The sequence below is a fragment of the Benincasa hispida genome, chromosome 8, assembly GCF_009727055.1.
Source record: "Benincasa hispida cultivar B227 chromosome 8, ASM972705v1, whole genome shotgun sequence".
In the NCBI taxonomy this organism is placed as follows: Eukaryota; Viridiplantae; Streptophyta; class Magnoliopsida; order Cucurbitales; family Cucurbitaceae; genus Benincasa; species Benincasa hispida.
The window spans coordinates 53,656,260-53,684,187 of record NC_052356.1 but is presented as its reverse complement, the minus strand read 5'-3'; the positions used below and the strand labels follow the sequence as shown (position 1 = coordinate 53,684,187).

Here is a 27,928-nt window from a genome sequence, read left to right as displayed (position 1 = left end):
AATAATATTAATATTAATAATAAACTAAAAAATTTCAAACATTTAAAATTTAATTCTCATTTATATGTTTCTTTCTTCAACAAGCCGTTTTTACACGTCTGTAAATGAAAAATTGAAAACATTGAAAATATAAAGAAAAAAAAAATATTTAGATATAATTGAATTTGTGACAAACATATAAACAAATCAAAAGTTAGTTGGATAAAATCAAATTTAATAATAAAAAATAAATTCAAATATAAATTGGAGAGAAAAAAATCGATAAGTAGTTAGATAAAATCTAATTTGATAATAAAATATAAATTCAAATATAATTCGGAAAAAAAAATCTACAGACATAGCAAAAACAACAAGATTGCAAAAGTAAATACATACTTATTTGTTTGACAAAAAGACAAATTAATGATATAATAAGACAATAAGATAATAATGAATAAAAGGTAATTAAAAAGATAAAAAATGATCAAATTTAAATGAAATATACAGTTTATTAGATGATAATATGTATAAAATATTCCGTAAAATCCTAATTAAAATAAAAAAAAACTAATTCGAATTTAGAATGATAAAAAATGAATAAAATAATATAAAATCTAAAGGTGTATTATAAATTAAAATCCAAATGGTTATAAACAAATTAAATATTGATTAATTAATCAATTAAGGGAGAAAAATGAGAAAGATATTAATTTATTTTAAATCAATTCGTGAAGTAATTATCAAAATCTATTTTTTATATTAAAAATAAATTTCAATTTCAAAAAAGGAAAAATGAGGAATAGATGGGTTTATTTTAAATCAAATCCTAATTGTAAAGTTATAGCAAAAATAGTAGTTTGTTAAAGAAACCACAAGAAACCCTAAGTGGATGAAACATTTGTGTAAGTAACAAAAGTTATGGCAATCCAATTTGATTATTGTGCAATCAACGCATGACCATTTTTTAGGAAATGATATTTCTTTTCCCAAAATGTTAAAATAATATAAAAAATAGCATTGAGAAATATACAACTAATTAAAAAAATATATGTATACAATTATGAAAAATAATATAGAGATTTGAGTAAAATATATGGATAAAAGAAGTTTTAATACTATATGAATATTTTATAAAAAAATCTGGATATTTTATTAAGATGAGATAAATTCGAAAAGTGGTTAGATAAAATATCAAATAATAATAAAATATAGAGATTATGTTAACTACATGAGTAAAATTAGGTGGGCATTGTCCTTGACAAATATCAACAATTACCTTATATATATATCTCGACTTTGTTTTCTATTTTGGAATTACCTGGTGTTTCATCAACAACAATATATACGAACAAGGCAAGAGCAAATTAGGGATACAAGACAAGGATAAATTAGGGATTTTGAAATTTGTGGCCATGTGCATGTCACATGAGTTGCCATAATTCTTATTCAGCGGTTTTGCCATTTTTCAAAATGAAACCTCAAATTCCGCTATACATTCCAATTCTCTTTTATTTATTTATTATATGCACTAAATAACTATCTATAATTCATAATTGGAAATCAAAATTTACTATATTCACAGTATAATTCATTCATATTATGATGGTAATAATTTAACACCATTTTGTTTTAACTTTATTAGATATAAAACTAATTAGTTAGATATTAGTTATATCATTTTGTAATTGAAGTTTCTGTTGTGCTATTTACAATTTCTGCTATGATCGAGTATGAACGAGTATGATGGAGTATGATTGAATAATTCTTTCTCCAAGATTTCATCTTCTACAATTCCTAATATGGTATCAAAAATTTTTTAAAATCCCACTTCTTCGTCGTATTCCCCCGTGCGCCAAAATAATGAATCTCAATCCTATATTCAACTACCTCCTTTGCCACCACCATCATTGACTGATATAGCGCAAAGTTTCCTCCCGTAATATGAGCCTAATATTCCAACCTCTTCTACTCAATCAACTGATTCTCCAAACTCTCACCAAGACCCATATACAACTTCTCACAACAATTCGTATATTCTTCATCACAGTGACATTTCAAAACTCATTCTTGTAACTGAACCTCTCACAGACTTGGAGTAGCTCGATGATTCTTGCACTATCAATTTGCAACAAACTAGGATTCATTAACAGATCAATTTCTCAACCAACAGGTGATTTACTTCCTCTCTGAATTCGAAACAACAATGTTGTAATCTCGTGGATTTTAAATTCTATATCAAAAGGAATCTCATCAAGTATTCTCTTCACCAACTCTGAGAAATATGGTTTGACCTTCAAGATCGGTTTCAGAAAAGAAATGGACCCCGCATTTTTCAATTGAAACATAGATTGTCTACCCTGAAACAAAAACAATAATCAGTCACAATGTATTTTTCCAATATTAAAAGTCTATGGGATGAATACATATCATATCGTCCGGGATGCACATATGGAAAATGTACCTGTGGTGGTGTTAGATCAATTGAAGAATTCATTCAGTTTGAATACCTTTTGTGTTTTCTGATGGGGTTAAATAATGATTACAGTCATGCTCGATCTTAGATCCTTCTCATGGATCCTCCTCCAACAATCAATAAAGCATTTTCATTTGTTCAACAAGAACAACACCTTTCGACCTCTAACTGAATCTTCTACTCTCACACTAGCTGTTCAAAAGCCTGATAACAATTCATAGTCACATCCAAATCACACTACAAATTCCTAATCTAAACAGAACAAGAACAAGCCCGTGTGCACCTATTGCCATATCTCAAGACACACAATTGATAAATGTTATAAACTATATGGTTATCCCCTTTGTTATAAACAAAGAAGCAGAACAAACAATCAAGTTCACAAAGTTCCTAATACCATCCCATCTGCTACTGAAACCATTCCAGCATCATCTGGATCTAACACTAGCCTCAATAATGAAATACTTACTCAATGTCGCAACATGCTTACAATGCTTCAGTCGAAATTAGCTGCTGTTAAGGTTGACAATGATGGTATTACTCATGTAGTAGGTACATGTTCTTCCCATATATTTTTTGGTGAATTGATTGTTGACCCAGGTGCATCCACACACATATGTTTTCAAAAACATATATTTGTTGAATTGAAGCCATTTTCTAGTTATGTTCTTTTACCTAACAATAAACAAATCCTGGTTCATCATGTTGGTTCAGTTGTCCTCTTTGGATCAATTACTCTCCATCATATGCTATTTTTACAATTTACTATCTATTGATGCTCTTATGTCTGATAATACCCCATCTATACAATTCTCAAATGAATGTTGTGATATTCAGGCAAGATCCACTTTGAGGACGATTAGCAGTGGTAGATTACGTGATGGATTGTACCTCCTAGAAAAGCCATATGAAGTTGTTGATCCCGTGCAGACATCTTCTATTATCAATGTTGTCTCACATACTTCACCAGAAATATGGTATTCCAAACTTGGACATCTCTCTATCTCTCGTTTATCAGTTTTAAAGAACATACTATCATTTGATTCTTCTTCGTTGCATAAGTCACATCCATGTGAAATATGTCCTTTAGCCAAACAAAAGAGATTATCATTTGAATCTCATAATCATAAAGCATCTACTATTTTTAATACTATACATGCTGATATTTGGGACCCTGTTGCCACACATTCATATTTAGGTTATAAATACTTTCTTACTTTGGTTGATGACCATAGTAGATATACTTGGGTGTTTTTGATGAAGAATAAATCTGTTGTAATTCATATCATTCCACAATTCTTTGCCTATATAGAAACTCAATATAACAAGAAAATTAAAGTTTTTCGTTCTGATAATGTTCCAGAATTGTCTTTTACTGAATTTTTTATTCAAAAAGGTGTTATACACCAATTTTCCTGTGTGGGAAGGCCAGAACAAAACTATGTTGTTGAAAGAAAACACCAACATATTATGAATGTTGCCAGACCTTTATTTTTCCAGTCTCGAGTCCCTATGAAATTTTGGAGTGAATGGATTTTAACGTATGTATTTCTCATCAATCGAATACCTTCACCTCTACTAAACTGGAAAACTCCATATGAGATCTTATATGGGAAAGTAGTAGACTATTCTCTTCTCAAAACATTTGGATGTTTATGTTTTGCATCCACCTTACAAAATGGCAGAACCAAGTTTGATCATCGAGCTATACCTGCTGTTTTTATTGGATATCCATCTGGTATGAAGGCTTACAAATTGTTTGATATTGAAAACAATAAATTTTTTATATCCCGAGATGTAGTCTTCCATGCTATGAAGCACAGATACGGATACAGATACGAGATGGGGATACGATAGGATATGACGATACGCCAATTTCTAAAAAACTAGGATACTAATATGTTGAAAATATGTTTTTTTCTTAAGAAAAGTTCAGGATATAGATAACTTTAGCATACAAGTTAATGACTGTAATACAAAATACAATACAAATACTGAAAAACAATACAAAAAACAACATATAAGATGTTGAAGTGAAATAGTCGATAAAATGCAATAAAAAAGTGACTCGTATTGATCAGAAAAGAAGAAGAAGATTAGAGAGAGAAGTATGAAGATAAACGAGAAACTTCTTCATTGAATTGTTGAAGATATTCAAGTGGGTTATATTTTAGTAGACTTTGTAGGGACTTAAATGTGAAGATGAAGATTAGATAATTCTAGGGTTATGTTTTTTTTCCCTCATTTTAGTTTTCGACTCGAGTAGTGAGCTTTTTAAATAGGTTACCTAGTTTTAAATTAGAGAAATTATATGATTTGCTTATCTTTTTTTCTTTAGAAAAAGTAAGCGTAAAAATAGATACGTCAAATCGTGTGTCAGATAAGTATCTGAGAAGTATATGAAAGTATCGCTATCTGATACGTGTTTGATACGGATCCTTTGTCTCACATGAAGTATCTGTGCTTCATAGCTTCCATGAGTCAGTTTTTCCTTTTCATAAAGTCATTCCTATAGATGAACAACCCTTTTTTCTTTAGAGTATTGTACTTCCCAAGTCAGTTGACATCGACATCTCAACCCAACCTATACATCATCTACCACTCAATAACCAAACCTATCCTTTATCCAGCATACCTAGTGATTTATCTTCACACAATATCAGTCCAATAAATCAACCTACTGATAATCCTCTACCCTCACCATTTTCACCTAATTCTGAAGCCTATTCTCCTACAAAAGACACATCAACAACATCTCTACCAAACACACAGATCGATATTTCTCGACCCATTCCATCTATTATCACACTTAAACCAAAAAAATCAAACTGAATATCAAAACCTCCTTCACATCTTCAAGATAGCCATTGTAGCCTTGCTCAATCACAACTTTTACCTTCATCTTCTTCTCGCTGTCTCATATCCCCTTCATTATCATATGAAAAACTTTCCCCAAAATTTCGAGCTTCTCTCTAGCTATTTTCTCTCACTATGAACCTCAATTCTATCACCAGGCCATCCCTTTTGAACACTTGGGATGTTATACCTGTGCCTCCAACCAAACACACAATTGGCTGCAAATGGATCTATAAGATCAAACATAAAGCTGATGGAACAAGCGAGAGATACAAGGCAAGACTTGTTGCAAAGAGATACACTTAGCAGAAGGATTGGACTTCATTGGAACTTTTTCGCCCGTTGCAAAGTTAGTCACTATTCGAGTGCTATTCATACTGGCTGTCTCACACAATTGGAATCTTATCCAATTAGATGTCAATAATACATTCCTCCACGGAGATCTATTTGAAGAAGTTTACATGGATCTACCTCTTGCTTACAAACGTTAGGGGTATTCTTCCCAAAATGGGAAACTTGTATGCAAACTAAAGAAGTTGATCTATGGGTTGAAACAAGCCTTTGGTTGAACTAGGCTTCACTCAGTCAAAGGCAGGTTATTCTCTGTCTGTTCGTGGAAAAGGTGGAACCTTCATTGCTCTTCTTGTCTATGTTGATGATATAATCATCACAGGAGCAAATATACAACAAATCACTCAACTCAAGACCATGCTACATGATCATTTCAAACTAAAAGATCTTGGATCTCTCAAATATTTTTTAGGTCTTGAACTTGTACGATCACATAAAGGCATATCCATATCCCAGAGACATTATATACTTCAAATATTAGAAGAAGTTGGTCTTTTGAGGGCCAAATTAGTATATGCTCCTACGGATCCCAATATTAAGTTAAGAAATCCAGATGTTGATTTGTTGAAAGACCCATATCCTTATAGAAGATTAATTGGCAAGCTACTTTACTTAACCATCACACCAGATATAGTATTTGCTGTCAGCAAGTTTAGCCAATTTGTTGCTCACCCGTGCAAATCACATCTTGCAGCAAACCATCATTTGTTGAGATACTTGAAATCTTCACCAGGTTAGAGCATTACCATATTACCAACAAAGACTTTTCAATTGAAAGCCTTTTCAGATTCTGACTGGGCATCTTGTGTTGATACCAGAAAATCCACATCTGATTTCTGCATATTTTTAGGGGACATCCCTATATCATGGAAATCTAAAAAGAAAAGTGTTATTTCTCGTTCCTCAGCTGAAGCAGAATACAAAGCTCTTGCTTCAATAGCTTGTGAACTCATCTGGTTGACATCTCTACTTAAAGACTTATGTGTTTCTGTTATTCAATCTTCCATTATTTTTTGTGACAATCAAGCAGCTGTCTATCTTGCTATTAATCCGGTTTTCCATGAGAGAACCGAACATATAGAACTTGATTGTCATTTTGTTAAAGACAAAGTTGCTGATGGATCTCTCAAGCTTATACCTATCAGATCCAAAAGTCAGTTAGCCGATGTTTTTACAAAAGCACTACCTGCTCCAGCTTATTTCTCCATTCTATCCAAGTTGGGCATCATCAATTTGTACTGTCTAACTTGAGGGGGGATATTAGATATAAAACTAATTAGTTAGATATTAGTTATATCATTATGTTATTGAAATTTCTATTATGTTCTTTATGGTCTTTTTACAATATTATCTGATGTATGAATATATCTTCATCGAGGAATAAAATGCATCGAGTACAATTCTGCTATGATCGAGTATGAATGAGTATGATTGAGTATGATGGAATATGATCGAGTAATTCGTTCTCCAAGATTTCATCTTCTACAATTCTAATAAACTTGTTATGCCAAAAGTTTGAATTTACACTAACCCAAAACCAAAATATATGTAGTTTGCAAATTAATGTTGAGTTGTCATATCGACTTAACGATCTCATTACAACAACGTTGTAAGTTTAGAGAGATGGTCCATAAAAAAATGTAAAAAAAAATAAAAAAAAAATTGACATTTAAAAAAAAAGTTAAAAAACAGAAAAATAAAAATAAAAACAATAAAACGTTGGTACGTAGTCTTTGCTCCCGGCATTCCTGTCCAGATCTACAGCTTGCACCCCACAAGCCGCTGCCTTCAAAGGTATAAAATTTGTCATGCAAAATATATATACGGTTCAAATACCATTCCAGCTTGTATTTTCATTTTCTAAAAAAATTTAATTTATGTACTTTTTTTTTTTTTAAATAACTATGAAACTCAGTCTCTATTTATTAGTTTAGGGCTAACTTCTTCTAAAGACGAAAATTGATGTTTATTAGTCTCATCTCTGTTAAATTTGAAGATATATTCACATATGTCCTTTTTTCAATAAGAAAAAATGTTGCTTTTATTTTGATACTTTTATTTTATCAAATTCAATAAAAGTTGAACCATTTTAAGATCCATAAAGTTTATGAACTAAACTTTGATATAGACCAAATTTGAATGAGTCATAAAGTAGAAAGATTAAAGTAGTATTTTTAACAATTTCTTGTTCTTATCCCTAAATTTTAAGATTCATGTCTATTTAATTTTTAAATTTTTTAATAAATTTATAAACTGTAATATTGTAGTATAATTGTTTTAAATGATAAATGACTAAAAAATATTTTTAAATATAACAAAATTTCATAGATATTGATGGTTGTCTATAACTTTCACTAATAAATGGTAAGATTTTATTATATTTGAAAATAAGTTGATTTTTTTTTTTTTTCAGAACAGCCGAATTTTATATCTGGTAAGTTATTCATAAATTCGAAATTGATTTTTTTTAAAAAAAGATTCAATTTAAAGTATAGGGCAAAATTGTAATTTAAACGAAAATTATGTTGTCTTATTTACTAGCTCTGTCTCTCCCTCGCATTTTGAATTCAAACACAAACACTCGGGAGAGAAGAGGCTTCAACTTCGTCTTCAAGACTTCAACTGCGTTCTCTTTCTCAGGAAACTCCTCTCTGAAAGACCAATAACCCTTCGAATTCGAATCGAAGTTACAAAGAATCAAGTTTAAAACAGCCATGGAAGGAGAAGAGCTACCTTGTCCCTCTCCTTCACCTTTTAAACCTCCTCCTTCTTCCATTTTCAAAGACATTTCAAACTTCAAAACCCCCAAACGCCAATCCCGCATTTCCAGTCTGCAATCTCCATGCCACCAGTTCTTTACTGCTTCCAAGAGAACTCCTCTCGTTTCTTCGACACTTCGCCGTCAGCGGCCTTCTCTGGCTCCTTCCTCTTCCGCTGCTCGGTCCAAGGCCTCCCGCAAACTCAAGGCGTTTGAGGTCGAGCAATCTCAGTCCTCTCGCAAGGTTCAGGTGAAGAAGGAACAATCTCTGAAATCTTTAGCTAATTCTCTCACGGTTTGGCTTAATTTCTTGTTTGAGAACCCGAGATCTTGCGGATGTGATTGGCCTGTGGGCGACGATGGATGCAGCACTGGATCGCGGAGGAAGGGAAAGAGAGATTTTAATCGTCGTCCTGCAGTGGGAATTGATATGGCGTGGCGATGTCCGAAGAGGCAAAAAGATTTGTCGTGTGGATCTCCTAGTGGCGATGTCGCTGAAAACGAAGTTCAGTTTTCGAATTCGAGGTATGTGAAGTTGAGGGAGTCGTTGAAGGATGTGTGTAGTTTCGATGATTTGACGCAACGAATGCGGGTTTACTTGAGCTCGAATAATTGCAAGGATACTCTGGACATCATGACTCAAGTGGCTAAGGTTAGGTTTCAATTGCATCACTTCCCATTATATTTCTCCCTTTCTTTTGCTTGGCCGCTACAAATAGCGATTAGAGGAACGTTCTCACTTTTTTAGCTCGATTAATTTCAATCCCAATTTATAAGTATACTCGTACCGTGTTATGTTGAGTAAATGGAGACTCCACCATAGTTTTGGAAAGCGAATCGTGCTTAGTTCAACCTTCAGTTGTAATAGTACTAATTTTTGCCACAAATGCGGCGATATTGCAATCACAATCGAGATGTGGTTTTTACTGTTAATAGACTTGAACCTTATGTTGAATTTTAATGCTTGACCAAGATTATTAGATTATGACTCTTCTAAGCTATCAATAAAACATGGGTTCTTCAAAATTCTTTGGAATTTCCAATATATTTTATCTGTTCTATTTCTCAGAATATTGATGACGGAAGGTTAAAAATGAAGACCCATTGTCCCATCGTAACTGATGTTAGACTGAAGGAGAGTGCCACGAGGATCCTTATGGCTTACAATCCCATTTGGCTTCACATTGGATTATACATCATATTTGGTGGTGATTCTTTGCTGTCCACTGACGAAGTGAACTCTGAACAAGATAATGCATTTCTGAAAATGGTCTTGGGGAAGCAGTTTTTTTCTCATTCTGGTCTGGCGAAGGCATATTCTTATAACCGGATGGTTGAGGGTTTATATAGACCGGGATATTATGAAGCCTTGGGTAATATTATTCTGAAAAGGTTTCTATTGCTAGTTCTTATTCTTGATAAAGCTAAGTGCCAGAGCAGTCTTCCTCTTGATTATGGTATCGATGGCGTGGATGGGGGTTCTCCTTTGCTGTTCGTTGTGCAATCTGTCATCAAATCAAGTCGTCAAATGATTAATGGTAATTACGCCGCCCCCCCCCCCCCCCCCGATGGTTCTGTAAGTTTTGAAAGTGCATTATAACTTTTGTTTTCTCTTGGTGCAATTAGATTTCCTATCGTCAGATATAATGCATGGAGAAGGTAATCTGCTAACACATTTGGTGCTCATGGGGTATAAAGTATCTTACACTCAGGTAGTTGTTCTATATAACATGACTTGATGACCATCTTAACCTGAATATTTATCCCTCTGACCAAAAAAACATCAATAGTTTTTGTAGTTGACTATAACTAATTTAATAATGCTTACCCTTATTGGGTGACTTGGTGTAAATTGTTTATGGCCCTGCAGTGTCCCATTTCTGAATACGACTTCAAAATTACCGATTTATTCGTAGACATCCAAGACGGAGTCCGACTGTGCAGAGCCATTCAACTTTTGCTTAATGACTATTCCATTCTGACGGTAGTGTCATTTTTCATTCATAAAAATACAGCTTTTAATAACTCTCTATTTCCCCCCTTTTAATTTTGTTCTAATTCTGCTGTCAGAAAATTGTAGTTCCATCAGATACTCATAAGAAGAACTTGGCAAACTGTGACAAGGTTGTACAGTATCTTAAGCAGGCTGGTGTAGCATTATGCGATGAGGATGGAATGATAATTGTAGAAGATGATATTGCTAACGGAGATAAAGAAATGATCCTTTCTTTGCTCTCTAACATGTTTGTTCATCTTCAGGTATCCGAAAGTTCTTTTCTCTTTCTTGCTTTTCCATGATAATCACTCAACTTGTTTGTGTAATGTGTAATTGGATTATCAATGAGTTGATCGTTCTTAGCTCCAAAGTCTGAAAATCATATAGCTTACTTTTTTTCCGCATAAAAAATGCAGTTACCTCTTATAGTCAACAAAAACCTTCTAGTTGAAGAAGTCTGCAAGATTCGTGGGGTGGTCAGTATTATACTTCTTCTTTGTTAAGACTTTTAAAGGTGTCTTCAGTCTCAATAGAATCGTTGGTTCATTATTTTGTTACTATTTGACGTCCAATTCTATTCTTTTTTCTTTATTAGATTCTTTTTTCAGAAAAAAATGAATTTGATTCACATCTTCTCATTCTTTTCCATCCATCAGGAAAAATCTGAAATTGTCAATTCCACACCCTTGGAAGTTATTTTGAATTGGATCCAGGTATTGCTTTCAGTCCCATCCTCTTTTGGCTTTCAATAAATTAGAACTACAAGAAGGACCATCATGGTGCATGTATTCCCCTTAATGCAAACGGAAGCCATGTTCCACCGTTTTGCGGGGAAGCATGTAATGATTTTCCGCATTTACCCAGATCAACTGTAGGAATCTATAAGCATTTTCTCCTACCGTTGTCACATTGAGTTTCATAATGTTATTATACTATTCATTTCAATGTTCAAGATAATTTTCATGTGAAAGGTATTTAGCAATTAGTAAAGTTGTCAAAGAACATATATGGCGTATTTTACCAATATGAGAATAATTTCACTGCTATAAATAATTTCAATTCTGTAGATTAGGGTCATGAAGATCTAGTATAAGGGAAAGCTACGAACTGATCCGCCAAAACCTAGTATGGGGGAAAGCTATTTGCACATATCCTTTTTTAATTCATTGCTGACTTATTCAAACTTCAAATATATGAATTTATGAAGAGTTTCTATTTAAAAGGTTGTTATTGAGTTGAGGAAGCCTTCTCCTCTATGGTGAGTTTTCAACCTGTTTCAATTTCATAAAGATTTAGTGAATGGGAAAGCATCGTCTCTTTCTCATTGCAAGGAATTGATGGAACTAGTTCTTATCTTTGACTGCTCTATCAACTATTTCAAATTGTTAAGATATCGCAATCCAGAAACCCATACCTTTTGATTAAACCTGGAAAGTCTATCACTTCAGGTGGTCTGCGAGAACTATGATATAAAGATTAGCAACTTTTCTTCTTTGGTCGATGGAAAAGCAATATGGTGCCTACTTGATTACTACTTCCGTAAAGATCTTCACTGTTCTAGCTCTACAAAGGTTGTGCCATTCATCTAGTTACAACATTCTACTTGAGTTCTACTTGATAGGTGCTGAACTCATTCCATTATTTTATGGATTGCCTTGTTTTGCCTTAATTTATCCATCTCGATACAGGATCCTCAGAAAACGAATGGTGAGGAATCGATCATGTCTGTCACTCGTTGTTCAGATGCAGCACACAATTTCATATTATTGCAAAAATTGACATCACTGTTGGGAGATTTTCCTGAGGTTAGTGTTTTGACAAATGCCTTCAATTTTTTTAAAGGTGAGTCTCAGTAAGGTACAATATACTTCTAGGACTTAAGCTCAAGGCGCACAGTCCCTTTTTTGGCAAGACGTTATAAACAAATTAAAGATTGTATATATTAAAAAGTATTTTGAGGCATGAGATAATGGAAAACTAAATAGAAAAGGCTTTTTTAAGAGATTATTTAAAGATATAGGCATCTAAGCAACATCCTATTAGATGTTTTTATATTTGTGATGGATAAAATGATGCTGGGAATGAACAATCTTCTTGTGATTCTGATACAAGTGACCCTCATGTGTGCGCGCATTTGTTAATTAAAAGTTGAGATAAAATTCCGTGCATACTTGTTTTGATATAGTTGAAACAATTAGTTGTTACGTCTTGAGAATTATTTGTTAAAAGATAGAAAATAGAGAACACTAGGTTTATGTGGAAAACCCTAGAACAAGGAGAAAAAACCACGATTGAGAGTTTCTTTTTATTATTTTTAACACCCAATGAAAGTTACAATAGAAGTCATATTTATAGGCTCTAGCAAGCCCTAAAATAAAAAAGGAAATAAACCTAGGTAAAGTAAAAAACTAAAATACCCTTGGGGCTATAAACTATTAACAAAGCCCTTTATTTCCAGTACTCCCCCTCAAGTTGGGGCGTAGATATCAATCAGACCCAACTTGCTAACACATGAGTCAAAACTTTGCCTAAGTAACCCTTTGGTGAGAACATCAGCAACTTGTTGACTAGATAGAATATATGGAATACAGATACTGCCATTGTCCAGTTTCTCTTTTATAAAGTGTCTGTCAATCTCCACATGTTTCGTTCTATCATGTTGTACAGGATTATTGGCTATGTTTATAGCCACCTTATTATCACAATAGAGCTTTATAGGTAGAATATTGTCTTGGTGTAGATCAGACATAACTTTCTTCAACCAGATTTCTTCACAGATTCCCAAACTCATAGCTTTATATTCAGCTTCAACACTGCTTCTAGCAACAACATTTTGCTTCTTACTTCTCCAAGTAACTAGGTTACCCCACACAAAAGTACAGTATCCAGAGGTAGATTTTCTGTCAATTACTGATCTTGCCCAATTAGAATCGGTATAAGCCTCAATGCATTTCCTGTCAATTTTTCTGAACATTAGACCTTTACCTGGTGAGCTTTTCAAATATCTCAGAATCCGATTCACAACTTCCATATGTTCTTCATAGGGTGCCTGCATAAACTGACTAACAACACTGACAACATAGAAAATATTTGGTTTAATGTTGAGATAAGTAAATCAACTTTCCTACTAGACACTGATATCTCTCTTTATTAACAAGAACTTTGTCAACAGAATCTCCCAATTTCGCATTGAATTCAATAGGAATGTCAACAGGTCTACATCCAGTCATACCTGTTTCTTTTAACAGGTCAAGAGTGTATTTCCATTGTGAGACATAGATCCCTTCCTTTGATCTTCCCACCTCCATTCCAAGGAAATACTTTAGATTCCCTAAATCTTTGATCTCAAATTCATCAGCCATTTTCTTTTTCAACCTGGTGATCTTAGCAGCATCATTTCCTGACAGGAAAATATCATCAACATATACAATTAGAACAACAATTTACCCAGATACTGACATTTTTGTAAATAACGTGTGATCAAAGTGTCATCGAGTGAAACCTTGGGACTTAACAAAGGTAGTAAACCTGTCGAACTATGCTCTCGACGACCATTTCAAACCATACAAAGTTCTTGAGTTTATAAACCTGATGATCAAACTGAGCTTCAAAACCTAGGGGGCTCATATACATCTCTTCCTCTAATTCACCATTCAGAAATGCATTTTTCACATCAAGTTGATGGAGAGGCAATTCTTTATTAACTGCAACAGAAAGAAGGACCTAGACTGTGTTTAACTTCGTTACAGGGGAGAAATTCTCAAAATAATCTATCTTATAAGTTTGAGTAAACTCTTTTGTCACAAGTCTGACCTTGTATCGGTCTAGAGTTCCATTTGATTTATATTTTAGAGTGAACACCCACTTGCACCCAATTGTTTTATGCCCTTTAGGAAGAGCAACAAAGTCTCACGTATTATTCTTTTCGAGAGCTCTCATTTCTTCTATGATCGCAGTCTTCCACTCAGGAATTTCCATAGCCATATGTATGTTTTTCGATATTGTTACCGTATCAAGGCTGGCAGTGAACGCCCTGAACTCAGAAGATAGATTACTGTAAGACATACAAATATACATGAAGTACTTGGTGCAAGATCTGGTGTCCTTTCTCAATGCAATGAGCATGTCAAGAGAGGTATCATAATCCTTTGGTCTGTCTGATTCCTCGTCTGTAATGAGATTTTGATTACATTTTCCGGCCTGATGAAGAATCTCACCCTCCTGTGTTTTTATCGAAGTTTCATCTCTGCTTGCAACCCTATTATTCTTTGGAACTTACATATCATTCCTATCATTCTCAGCCAAATCAACAATATCATCCTCAACACACAAGTTAGTATTATCAGGGCCAGTAGTACCTTGTGCTTTTGTTGGTTCAGATTCATGGATCGAAGCCGACGGAGCAGTAGGGGACACCATTTCCTTTATGAGATTCTTCCTGTAGTAGGTTATCCAGGGACTTGTTTAGTGGGTAGAACGGTGTCATGGGCACTCGGGATGGGTTCAGGAAGGAGTTGAAGAAGGTCAGTAGGGACTGAAGATGTGGACCAGTTAGTCTCTTCATTAGTACTCTCCCCCTGAAGATGAAAAACGGGAAAGAAAGGTTTATCCTCAAGGAACGTTACATCCATGGAGATGAAGTATTTTCGGAAAGAAGGGTGGAAACATTTATAACTTCGCTGGTGAAGGGGATACCCAACGAAGACACATTTCTGAGCACGAGGGGTAAACTTAGTTTGGTTAGGGCCATGACTATGGACAAAGGTAGTGCACCCAAAAACTCGAAGAGGAACATCAGAAATAAGCTGCGTGGTAGGGTATGACTCCTTGAGGCATTCAAGAGGGGTTTGGAGTTAGAGGATACCGGAAGGCATTTGATTAATAAGATGAGTTGCAGTTAGAACTGGGTCCCCCCATAAGTAAGATGGAAGTGAAGTAGACAGCATGAGAGACCGTACAACCTCAAGAAAGCGACGATTTTTCCTTTCAACCACCCCATTCTGTTGAGGTGTATAGGCACACGAGCTTCGGTGGATAATGTCTTTAGAAGACAGAAAATCACGAAGAGTATTATTAAGGAACTCATGACCATTATCACTACGAAGAGTAGCAATTTTGGTGTTGAATTGAGTCTCAACAGTAGTGTAAAATTATTGAAATACCAATGAAACCTCAGATTTATCAGCGAGGAGAAAAACCCATGTAAGATGGGTATGATCATCAATAAAGGTCAAAAACTACCATTCCCCCCGAAGAGGTGGTAATACTCGATGGACTCCAAACATCACTATGAATAAGGGTGAAGGGTCGAGAAGGTTTGTAAGGTTGAGACGGAAAGGTGATCTTATGCTGTTTTGCACGAATGCACACATCACAAGGTAGAGAAGAGACATCAACTTTATTGAACAAATGAGGGAATAAATATTTCATATATTTGAAATTTGGATGGCAAAGACGAAAATGCCACAACATATAATCTTTTTCTAAAGTTGAAAAATAAGAAGACAACAAACTAGTCCTATAATAATTCATTGAGGAAGCATCATCATCAAGGAAATAGAGTCCCGTATTGTGTCGGGTAGTGCCAATCGTCTTCCTTGAGCTCGAGTCCTGAAAGAATACATTGTCTGGTGAGTAGGCAACTTGACAATTCAGATCTCTAGTTATCTTACTAATAGATAGTAAATTGTAAGATATTTTGGGTACATGCAACACATTCTGTAAAGTTAAACTATTAAAAGGAGAAATATGACCCTTGCCCACAATAGGAGCAAATGACCCATCTGCAATCCGAATCTTTTCGTTACCAACACTCAAAAGATATGATAGAAAATTATCAGAAGATCCAGTCAAATTATCTGTAGCCCCCTAAATAAAATATCCATGGTTTCTTACCATTTATGCTGAGGAGACTTAAGGACTGAGAGGTACCTGATTGAGCAACAACCCAAAAGGAAGAGACACCAGGGTCACTTTGGCAATTCACCTGAGGTTATGACTGGGGGCACTCGCAGATTTATTCATAAGAGCCCAACCAGGATTGGGCCTGTCATTTGGAGGACGTCTTCTACCATTCAGTGGTCTACCATGTAACTTCCAGCACTAATCTTTCGTATGTCGGGTTTCTTGCAATGTTCACACACCGGGGTCTGTTTACCATTTTGCTTGTTGCTATTAGAACCAGATAATTTCGCACTGAAAGCAATAAAATCAGTAGCAGATGCAGTCGTGATGTTCATAGCACTGGCTCTGTCTTCCTTTAGATGAACCTTAGAACACACTTCCATAAGAGAAGGTATAGGCCTCTGTCCCAGTATACGGCCTTGCACTGCATCGAACTTGGAGTTCAAACCAACTAGGAAATCATAGACACGATCGACTTCCTCAATCTTGGAATACTAAATACCTCCACAAGGGCAATCCCAGATAATTTCACGATACAGGTCCATCTCTTGCCAGATTAAGGATGATCTGTTAAAGTATGAAGTGACATCCATCATCCCCTGTTTGCACTCTTTATGCATGTTGAAAAATAGAATATTTGCCCTAGGGGCATTTTTGTCTTTTCATGTGTACCATAAGGTTTCATCTTTTTCTATTTAAACTATAGCCTCTGGGCATTACTTTGTATCACGTTATTATAATAAAAGTTCTCTACATCGTGGTTTTTTCTCCCTGTACTAGGGTTTTCCACGTAACAAGTGTGTGCCATTTTCTCTTCTCTTTACTTTTCATCATGGTATTAGAGCAAGATGAAACCCTGGCCACCATTGAGGAAAACTCAACAGGAGAATCGCAAGGGCCATCTGGCACTACGAACATAGAAATGGAAGTTGTCGTTAAAACAGCCATGGAACGGTATTTTCAGATGATGATGCCCCGATTTCAGGAGATGATTGGATCAGCCATTGATAAGCCGCACGGATCAAGCTTCGGATCACACGGGTCTGCTGATTCCGGCCCCAGTTAGCTGCATGAACAGGTCGGATCGCATGAATCAGCTGCCTATGGAGACAATCGAAAAACCCAGTAGATCTCGGTCGAGTCCGAGCCACACGCGACGATCCTAGCTGTCGGTGTTGAAGCCAAGAAGATCTTGATTGAGTCCGAGCTGCACGCGTCGATCCTAGCCGCCGGTGTTGAAGCCCAGTTGTCCGGTGTTACCTGTGAAGTCCCAGTCGCACGCGATGTTCTAGCCCTCGATGTTCGATGTCCAGCCGCCCGCGAAGTCCCAGCCGAACATGATGTTCTAGCCCTCGATGTTCCAGCCGTCGGATGACACCCAGCTGCACGCGATAAACGGAGTTAGACAGCAGGCGTTGATGTCCAGATGTGATACCTAGTTGCATGAGCCAGTGTCGATCCGAGCCACGAGCTTCGATCTCTCAAGCCATGTTCTCAAGTCGTCGTCACATATGGCTGTCGGAATCGCTCGCAATTCCTTTCAATTGAGTGGTTCTAATCCTTTCCAGTCAAGCGGATCTGACTTCGTTGAAGAACAGTTGGCCAGTTGCAGCTTCAGATTAGACAACAGAATGAGTCAATACAACAACAGATGGCCAGTCTTGGAGAGGCTCTTGGAACTACGTCAAATGGCCGGGGAGAAATCTCTAATTGCCCAGCTTATTCAGAAAGCTCGGTAACGTCTTTCCCTACTTTATCTACAACTCAGTTATTTTCTGGGAATCCTGCTATCTGTATTGTAGGAGAGAAATTAAATGGCCATAATTATTTTTCGTGATCCCAATCTATGAGAATGACTCTCGAGGGTCATCATAAGTTCGGGTATTTGACTGGCGAAATACCAAAACCTAGACAAGGCGACCGTCAGGAACGCGTATGGAGAGGAGAGGACTCTCTTCTCCGATCTATGTTAATAGGGAGTATGGAACCCCAGATTGGAACGCCCCTGCTGTATGCTGCTACTGCAAGGGATATTTGGGAGGCTGTGAAAAAGTTGTACTCCTGTCTCTTATACACATCTAGATGTGTATAAGAGACAGGGATATTTGGGAGGCTGTGAAAAAGTTGTACTCCTCACGAAAAAATGGAGTTCGTCTGTATACACTCCGTAAACAAGTCCATGAATGTAAACAGGGGACCATGGACGTCACAGCTTACTTCAATAAGCTGTCTGTGATTTGGCAAGAGATGGATTTATGTCGAGAATTGAATTGGAGCTGTCCGTGTGAAGGAGTTCTGTACTATCAGTCCAAAGAGATAGACCGGGTCTATGATTTTTTGGCAAGACTTAACCCAAAATTTGATGTTGTGCGAAGTCGAATTTTGGAAACTCGCCCAGTTCCCTCCTTGATGGAAGTATGTTATGAAATCCATCTTGAGGAAGACAGGTTTAATGCCATGAATAACCCAATAATTAAATCAACCGATTCCGCTGTGTTTAAAGTGTCAGGAACTGACAAACAAAATGGAAAAGTACCTCCAGTCTGTGAACACTGTAAGAAGCCCTAACACACTAAGGAGCAATGCTGGAAGTTACATGGTCATCCTCCAAATGGTAAAAGACGACAATCAAGACTTGGACGTGCATTAGCAAGTGAATCTACAGTTGGTCATCAAACACAGAATCAGGAGACGATTGGGCAGGATCTAAAGAAGACAGAAGATCAACCTCAGGGTATTGTATTTTTTGTTAGGTGGTAATTTGATTTCTTGGAAGAGTAAGAAGTAAATTGTGGTGTCACGTTCAAGTGCAGAATTAGAATATAGAGCAATGACACAATCTGTGTGTGAATTGACTTGGATATATGAACTTCTTGGGATTTGAAATCACCATATCGACAAAGTTGTGGTGTGATAATCAAGCAGCAATTCATATTGCTTCTAGTCCAGTTTTTCATGAAAAGACTAAACATATTGAAGTTGATTGCCATTTTGTACGTGAGAAAATTTAACAAGGGTTGGTATCTACAGGATATGTGAAGACTGGAAAATAATTAGGAGATATCTTCATGAAAGCATTGGATGGAAGATGTATAGATTATCTATGTAACAAGTTAGGCATGATTAACATATATGCTCCAACTTGAGGGGGAGTGTTATAATTCTATAGTTAGGGTTTTCCATTCTTGTAAATATTTTGTGATATTTTCCTTTTCTATGCTTTGTACTCTTATATATATTCATATCTTTGGTGAATAAATTAAGTATTCTGATTCTTTCTCAAACCTAAGAGTTTTACAGTTTGCAGTAGTTAAAGCAGGGAAATAGGTTACTGGATTCTCTGGATACATCGGTAGACTGGAATTTAAGTTAAACCTAAGAATTCACTGTACTAGAATTTAAGTTTGTGGAAGCACCTAGGGCTGCCCCAAGAGCAACGATTTGTTGCTAAAAACTTGCCTGGAGATTAGCCAACTGTTGTTGAACCATTACCGGAGATAAACCAATCAAACCTTAATGTTCATAACTAGGTGGCTCATGATGAGGAAGGTCCAGCGGCTGCTGATTGGTTGCTTACGGCTGAAAGGGAAAGGAGTCGGAGATTCCCGCACTGCCACAACAGGGGATTTACCTTTGTGGTAGGCGGATGACTCACCAATCTCAGCTTCAAGGTGTAGGTTTCGGCTACTGGTAGTGAATTTGAAGGGATAGGCAATGACAACTCCCAGTAACAAGGGAGGAACGCCGGTGGCAATGTGAAAAAGGTGGCGACGCTAGGGTTTCCATCAAAAGGTTGTGGCGGCGCTAGAGTTGGACGGATATGCAAGGACTGAAGGTACTGATTAACTGCAGCTTAGACGGAAGTAACAGCGACGGTATTGGCAGCGGTTGAATCGGCGGTGGTGGAGGGAGAAAAACCACAATAGAGAGTCTCTTTTTATTATTTTTAACACCCAATGAAAGTTACAATAGAAGTCATATTTATAGACTCTAGCAAGCCCTAAAATAAAAAAGGAAATAAACCTAGGGTAAAGTAAAATACTAAAATACCCTTGGGGTTATAAACTATCAACAAAGTCCCTTATTTCCAACATTATTACATCGTTGAATTTGAAAAATTAGCAGTTTTCTCGTATTATTTAAATTTGTGTCTATCTGTCATACAATTATCTCAAGGGACAGGTATTTATTACTATATTTCTTATAACAGATTCTGCAAATCAGTGATATACTTGAGTATGGTGGTGCATGTAGTGACCGCAGTGTAATAATTTTGTTGACTTTCCTTGCATCAGAATTGATAGTGAAGAAAAGCGTGGTAATCTTTCACATGCTCACGTTGTACTTGGATTCATTCTTGTTCATACTATGTTTCATATCTTGATACACATTGATTCTATTTTCTAGGATCAACTGAATTTCCATAAATTGTTGGACTGCGATTGTCAAAGCCCAAATAAAATACATTTCTGTTCCAGGCAGTATGTTTTGAATTCAGTGGCTGCGCCAAATATTGAAGGATTTGATGTTCAGAATACTGAAGGTTGCTTTTTTCACTCTGATTTTATGTTCACGAAGGGAGTGCCTTCAGTGAACATTTTGCTTCTTTTTGTATGTATAAGGACATGGACACACATGTACTTGACTTGGTACTTGCTGCATATTACATATACATGTTTTTCAATTTTATCCACTCTCTCTTTAAGAAAGGATAACATTGGCATGAAATCAGTGCTTTTAAGCAGTCTTCTTTTGCCTTAAAGTTCTGGCGTTCCCTTCAGAAACAGATGGTGCCAAAAAGTTCAAGACCATTCGGGCATGGTGGCAGGATATGGTTGAACAAAACAAGAGATCCTTTTCAAACCCAGACGCCTCTTCATTATTCCTTCCATCAGGAAAACAGAGGAACAAGAAGCAAAGAGGTAATTGGGTGTCAACTATTGATCAATATATGTTACTTGATTGTAATTCAGTTAATGTATACTTTTTGTTGGTCCATCCATTGTCTTCTTTGTTGACTGATGGATTCTTAATCTTTAAATGTTCATAGATTCCAAAAAATTGGACTCGGTTTGATATAATTAGATTTTTTTCTTTTCTTTAACTCTTTCATTTCAGGGTGTTTTTGGGGCAAAGATTATTCTAAGACTATAATAACCACCTCTTGCTATAGGAAATACTATTTTGTATTCCTCAATTAGCTACAGTCAACACTGTTTCAAAACTCTCATTTGCTATAGTATTTGTTATCTACTATAGTTTTTACTATTACATTCATCATTTTTTTATTCACTGCTACAATGTTTACTATTTCCTTCCCAAACTAAAATAGTTTACACCTCAAACACATACTAGTATAACCCAAACTAAAATAATCTAGACCCCAAACACACATTATTATAACCCAACTATAATAACCTAAGACTATAATAACCAACTCCTTACTCTAAACGTTCCCTCAGTAATGAGTGATGTTTATGCTTTTATTGGAACTAGGACCATGCGTGACTGTTTTAATCATTTCTCTGGGCATAGGATGCTAATTATCGTTTTTCCTCATTATTTATTTATTTATTACGAGGTTTAATATTATTTCTTCATTGAAATTCAACATTTCTTTTATTTGGTTCTTATATTTCAACTTCTACACTTCAAACACTAATTGTGGTCCTAACTATAAAATACATGCTAGATACACATTACTAAAAACACAAATGAATATGATGCGACACAATTGTGTAGTTAATTATTAGAAGCCTGAGTGTAAAAGAGAACCTCTTGAAAGTTTTAGAACGAAAATGAAACAAGAAAGTAGTGATTGACATAAGACTTGAACTTCTATTTTTGTTTTTGTGGTCACTGGAATTCTTCTGTAAAATTTTGCAGAAGATGCTGCTAGAACAATTCAATCATATTACAGGAGGTTGGCTGAACGTCGCAAGTTTATCAATTTGATGGATGAAATTTCCTTCTTACAGAGATTTATCAAAGCATGGTTAATTAGGACGCGGAAATTGTCTTGTACAGAACCAGATGCTCCTCGCGCACTTTCGTGGGGTATGGCGTCTCATATTTAGTTAGTTTGTTTCTGAATATGTAGTTAAGATGGTCCAATAATAAAAACTCCCCATCACCAAAGCTGCTGTTGTATTGATGATACAGAAAGACCAAAACAGCTTGAAATTGTTGGGAGATGTAGCACACTTACAGTGGACAGACGTGGCCTCTTGACTTTACAAAGGTCGGCAATATGTATTCAACGAGCAACAAGGAATTGGATGATTAGAAAAAACCAAATTAGCAGAGACGTAGCATCTTTAGACAGACATAACCGAGCTGTAACTCATCTAAATATAGCATCAATCCCAGATGGAAAAATAGGCATTAGTGATCAAATAAAAGAAGCATCTGGATTTCAAATAGTTGCTGAGTGTCCTATATTGAACAAGGATGTAGTGGTAAGCGAAGCGTCCTGCAACAAACACCTTGCTGCCATTCAAATCCAAAGTTATTTTCGTGGCGGGTTGTTGAGAAGGCAGTTTCTGAGTCTAAGGATGGCAACAATAGTAATTCAGAAAAATATTCGTATGTTAAGAGTTTGGAAAGAATATAGACATTACAAGAATGTTGTGACATCTGCCATTGTAATCCAATCTTCAGTTCGTGGATGGATTGCCAGGAGAGAAGGTCATAGGCAGAGGCGTCTCATTGTTCTAGTTCAAGTAATTTTTATCGCGTCTGATATGACTATCTTGACATGATATACTTGATCCATCTATTTCATTTCTTGAAAGTTCTATTAATGTTTTAAAACATGTTTGTTTCCTATGAAATATTTAATATATATAAATGATGTGCATTGTTTGATTAATGTAGAGTTTCTGGCGTCGCTGGCTGGCACGGAAAAATCTTTTGCTGCAGAGAGAATCCGTCATAAAGATCCAGAATGCTACGCGATGCATGATTGCTCGTATAGCATTTCATAGGCAGAGATATGCTGCTATAGAAATTCAACGACTCTTAAGGGGACAAATTTCTCGAATGAAGCTCTTAGGTATAGTGTCTACACGTTCAATATACCCTTGTGTCGTTCTTTTAATTCCATTTCTCACACCACTTTATTGTTTAGGTGCGGCTTCTGAACTTCGTTCAGGGTTTAGCAGTGGTTATTTCTCCAGAGGTAGCTGCAAGATATTTGAGTTGAAGCTAGTTTTAAATTCAATTCTTAAACTGCAACGATGGTGGAAGGGAGTTTTATTGCTTAGATTAAGATCGAGGTCCACAATCGTCATCCAGTCTCATATCAGAGGGTGGATATCTAGACGACGGGCTGCTACAGAGAGACACCAGATTATTTTGATCCAAGTAAGTGTTTTAATTCTGTATTGTTTAACGTTATATCAGTTACATTTTACATGCAGTCAAAAGAATTCACACATGACAGTGGAGAAGTCGTAGAGGTTGCTAGGTCTGTCTTCACTCCTGGCATTGTGACGCCTTGTCTATTTAATCCATCGGAGTAGATATTGTAGTCTATGGCCCTTCAAAGAACCATATGCTACGAGCTTCAAATTTCATTCACACGGTCTTCTACTCAATGAGCTGAAGAGATGTAGGATTTGGAATGTGAACTGTGAAAAATAAGAGTCGGTAAACCAATGGAGAGAATGAGGGGGGTTAGTTGCAGAAATAGGCTGCCGCATTGACAAAGTGCTGAATCAATGATATTAATATAAAAAACACACACACACACGCACACTAGGGCATCATATCGTTTCTAACTGTCATATTACTCACTCAATAACGTCATTAACAAAATTGTGATTGGATTGGAATAGCTATTTACCGGCAAAAATGTCAAAACTCTGAAACCCAAAATCTACACAATAGATAACTCACTCCAGTTTTAAAATGAAAGTGTACCTTTTTCTAAATTTTATATTTCCTGTATTTGATAGTCACACTGGAAAGGTTACCTAGCGAGGAAAAGATCAAGAGGGCAGTTACGAGACCTGCGCTTAAGAGTGCAAAACTCTGCTGCAAATGTGGATGATGGCAAGCGTATTATAAACAGATTAGTTGTAGCACTTTCAGAATTGCTTAGCATGAGAAGTGTTAGAGGCATTCTTCACACCTGTGCAACTTTAGGTATGTAATACGTCGATGATAACTTGTATCCCATAAGCATGTTGTGCTGTCCTTGCTTATATGGAATACCGTAAATATAGTTTTTATTTCTGCTACGATTTACATGGACCATGAACTACATAATTTATGTTCAAGGAGTTAAAAGCATGGACTACAAAATTTATGTTCCTGGAGTTAAATTTGGCAGTTCGTGGATGAAGTATGGGGTTCTACAGTGAGCATGCTATTTAACTAAAACAATTGCACCACACTAGGATGTCCTAGTAATTTACACTAATTCACTTTTTCCTGAATATGCCTTATCATTTATCATTTGACTGAAAATAAGCATTTGGTGTACAAATATGCTTTTTGTAGATATGGCGACAGGACATTCTCAAAAATGCTGCGAAACCCTTGTTGGTGCGGGAGCTATTAGCACTTTGCTGAAGCTCATTCGGTCAGTCAGCCGAAGCATACCTGATCAGGAAGTCCTGAAGCACGCACTCTCTACTTTAAGAAATTTATCACGCTATCCCCATCTTATTGAAGTGCTAATTGACACCCATGGATCCGTAGAAATTCTTCTTTGGGAGCTGCTAAGGTTTGTCAAGATAATTTAGAACATCATGATAAGCCTAATTTAGTTCTTCTCATTATAACTAAGTGCTATCTGTCAATAACTTGTATTCAGGAATAAGGAGGATGGCTTCTTCATCGCCTCGGAAGTTCTGAAGAAGATATGCAGATATGAAAAAGGCATTGAAGCAGTGCGCAAGTCAAGTGCCCTTTTAAAGAGACTGAATAATCTTGCGGAGGAACTTACACGAAAGGCATGCAACGAAAAGAGGTAAGACTCTAACTCAAGGAGTTTTACTTAGACGCGTATATGTATATGAGTGGTATTAGGGTGTTAGAGGGATATTAAGGGTATATGAGTAAGTAGTTAGGGGACTTGCTTATGGAATTTGGTTATAAATAGAGAGATGGAGAATTGAGAAGATGGGCAATATTTTGATGAGTGAATTAGGACTTGAGAATAATCTTGAGATTGAGAGGATTCAAGTACTTTAAAAATTTCAAAAATATGGTTTATCTTGTAATTTCGTTATCGTTTACTTTTTAATATTTGGGTTCTATCACACTGCTATTCCTTTCCACATTTATTTTTTTTTATACGTGTGCCGAATATTTCAATCACACTGTTTTTAATGCAGGATTGCTCGGGGTCTTGATGGGAGGGAGAACATAGAGAGACGATTGAAAGAAGCTGTTGAACTTCTAAAGTTGATAACAAATGGGAAATGAGTTTGTGAGCTAAGCCTAACTACTAATATTCGTTTGTCTGTTGTGTATGAAATGAGTATTGAGTTTTGAACCTTGCCATGGAGAGAAACTTCTAGGACTTGAACCATGTGATAGAACTAAGAGATGTATATTTAAAGCATAGTGTACAGATTACCACGGCTAACAAGATTAGTTTCTTGGCATTTGTCTTTTGAAATCTGGGCCTGTGGGTGGGAAATCTGTATTTGGTGTGCTTAGTTTATGCACAATCCACATCCCTAGACAGCGTTGTTGTGTAGCCCTGTTACTGATTTGTTTGTCTTTGAGATATTTAGCAGTGATATTCGTAGTGATGATGTGATTGGTTGCATGTCTAGCCACAACTTTGAGAAGCCACATGTTTTAGCTTTTTTGTTTGGACCGCAAATTTTGATTGAATGGTCGATTGGCTTTTGGGACTTCAAAATATCAGACTTTGATTTTGATGCTGCAGCGGTTGGTGCACTCTGATCTGATTTCTGAAGTCCAAAAGGTCATTGATTCTGTTAAAGTCATCAGTTTCAATAAAATAGAGGCAAGTTGTTAAAAAAGAGGCAAGCTGTGGCTTTATAGATCTTTTAGAAAAAATATTGTTCTGTTGTAAAAAAAAATGTTCTGTTGTAAATAAATAGATAGATAGATAGAGAGAGAGAGAGAGGAAAAAGGGCGGGGAAAAAATGGAAAAATTATTATAATTTTTTTTTCCTGAAAAAGTAGTGCAATTTACCGATATATTTAAATATGGGTTAAATTACAAGGTTAGGTTTCTTTTTCCTCACTCCCTTTTTCTTCAGTTAGATGGACTTTTATCTTTAATTATATCTAGTAGGTATCTAAATTTTAAACTCGGTTTAAAAAATAAAATAAATTAATTAAGAAAAAAAACTTTTAATGATATGTCCTATAGGTCACTAAAATTCTGAAACTAATAAGTTCAAAACATTTATTATTAGGTCTAATAGATTTTACTTTTAAAGAACAATTTCATAGATTTAGAAATTTGTTAGACAATTTATTAGACAACAAACTTAAGAGTTTCAACCTAAAAGGTTCAATAATTTGCTAGGTGTATATTGATAGTTCATAGACATGATAGAACTAACAAATTCAAAGGTAAGGAACCAAACTTGTCATATAGTTTAACATAATAATCATATATGTTACTATTGTTGAAATAGTAAGATATCGGTAAAGAAACCACTATCATTGTCTATTAGTAATAGACCATGATAGTACTGTTGGGATTTGTGATTTCCTTTAAGTATTATGTTCGCCTCATGATTTGTATCTATAAGTATTTATGAATGAGACTAGATGAATGGCAAATTGCTTTTATATGTGAGAAAAGTAGGCGATGCATCGAAGTGGATGTGACACACTTGTATAGTGCGTACAAGCATTCCTAAATCAGATCCAAGTATAAATCTGACTTAAGCTTCTTGGTAAGGCTAGGGTCTAACACAAGGATTTTAAGATAGCCTAATGCAGTCTTTGCGTTGCCTCAATTGTAGATGATTCTCAGATTAATGAGAGTGAAGATTATTTACACTAATCTTGATGCATGCCTACAAGAAAACATAGGAGTTCAAGGGAAAAAGGGAAATTTATGGGTGAATGGTGCTAAGTGTTTGGAGGTATGTGTTGATTCCAAACAAGATGAACAAGTGTGTGTGAAGGTGTAATAGTGGAATGAAGATGATATGGATGCTTGTTTACAAACCAAGTATATGTGTATGCATTAAGTCTCTGTTCCTTAGATCGTGTTCAACATTTCCCAATGCGAATGCTACATGTATTCCTATCTTTAGGGTGCATGCGTCGGTGATAGAGAATGGTAAAAACACAAGTATTTTTCTCTAAACCTACTATGCGTTCTTTAGTTAACTTACTCTCTCGAACAGTTTAACTACGTAATAACTTCAATCAAGTGATCAAGATGATTAGAGCATGGAATTCAAGTATGCAACAAGTCAAAAAAAATGGTAGCCACATACAAATTTGAATGTAAACAGAGTAACAAGAGTGGATTGATCAAATTTAAGATTGAATTTAAAGATAGTAAATATGTTTATAGCAATCTCTAGGGGTAGAAACGATTCGATTTGGTTCGGTTTGGTGGTCATACCAAATTGAACCGAATTTTCTAATATGTGAAACC

General features: G+C 35.7%; 1 protein-coding gene across 2 annotated transcripts; it reads left to right on the top strand.

Moving 5' to 3' along the window:
* The first annotated feature begins 8,235 nt into the window (after positions 1-8,235).
* On the top strand, positions 8,236-26,123 carry LOC120082467 (abnormal spindle-like microcephaly-associated protein homolog). 2 transcript variants are annotated; one of them, XM_039037650.1, is made up of 20 exons: positions 8,236-9,069; positions 9,487-9,955; positions 10,044-10,129; positions 10,288-10,401; positions 10,488-10,676; positions 10,830-10,889; positions 11,070-11,126; positions 11,862-11,984; positions 12,102-12,218; positions 20,528-20,635; positions 20,725-20,860; positions 21,099-21,239; positions 22,204-22,374; positions 22,480-23,039; positions 23,194-23,371; positions 23,447-23,682; positions 24,276-24,465; positions 24,823-25,048; positions 25,139-25,294; positions 25,662-26,123. In XM_039037650.1, the coding sequence occupies exons 1-20, from the start codon at positions 8,374-8,376 to the stop codon at positions 25,750-25,752; spliced, it is 4,104 nt and encodes a 1,367-aa protein (XP_038893578.1). In that variant the 5' UTR covers positions 8,236-8,373; the 3' UTR covers positions 25,753-26,123. The 2 variants fall into 2 exon arrangements, with proteins under 2 accessions (XP_038893578.1, XP_038893577.1); XM_039037649.1 differs by having other exon boundaries at positions 21,081-21,239.
* The last annotated feature ends 1,805 nt before the right edge of the window (positions 26,124-27,928 follow it).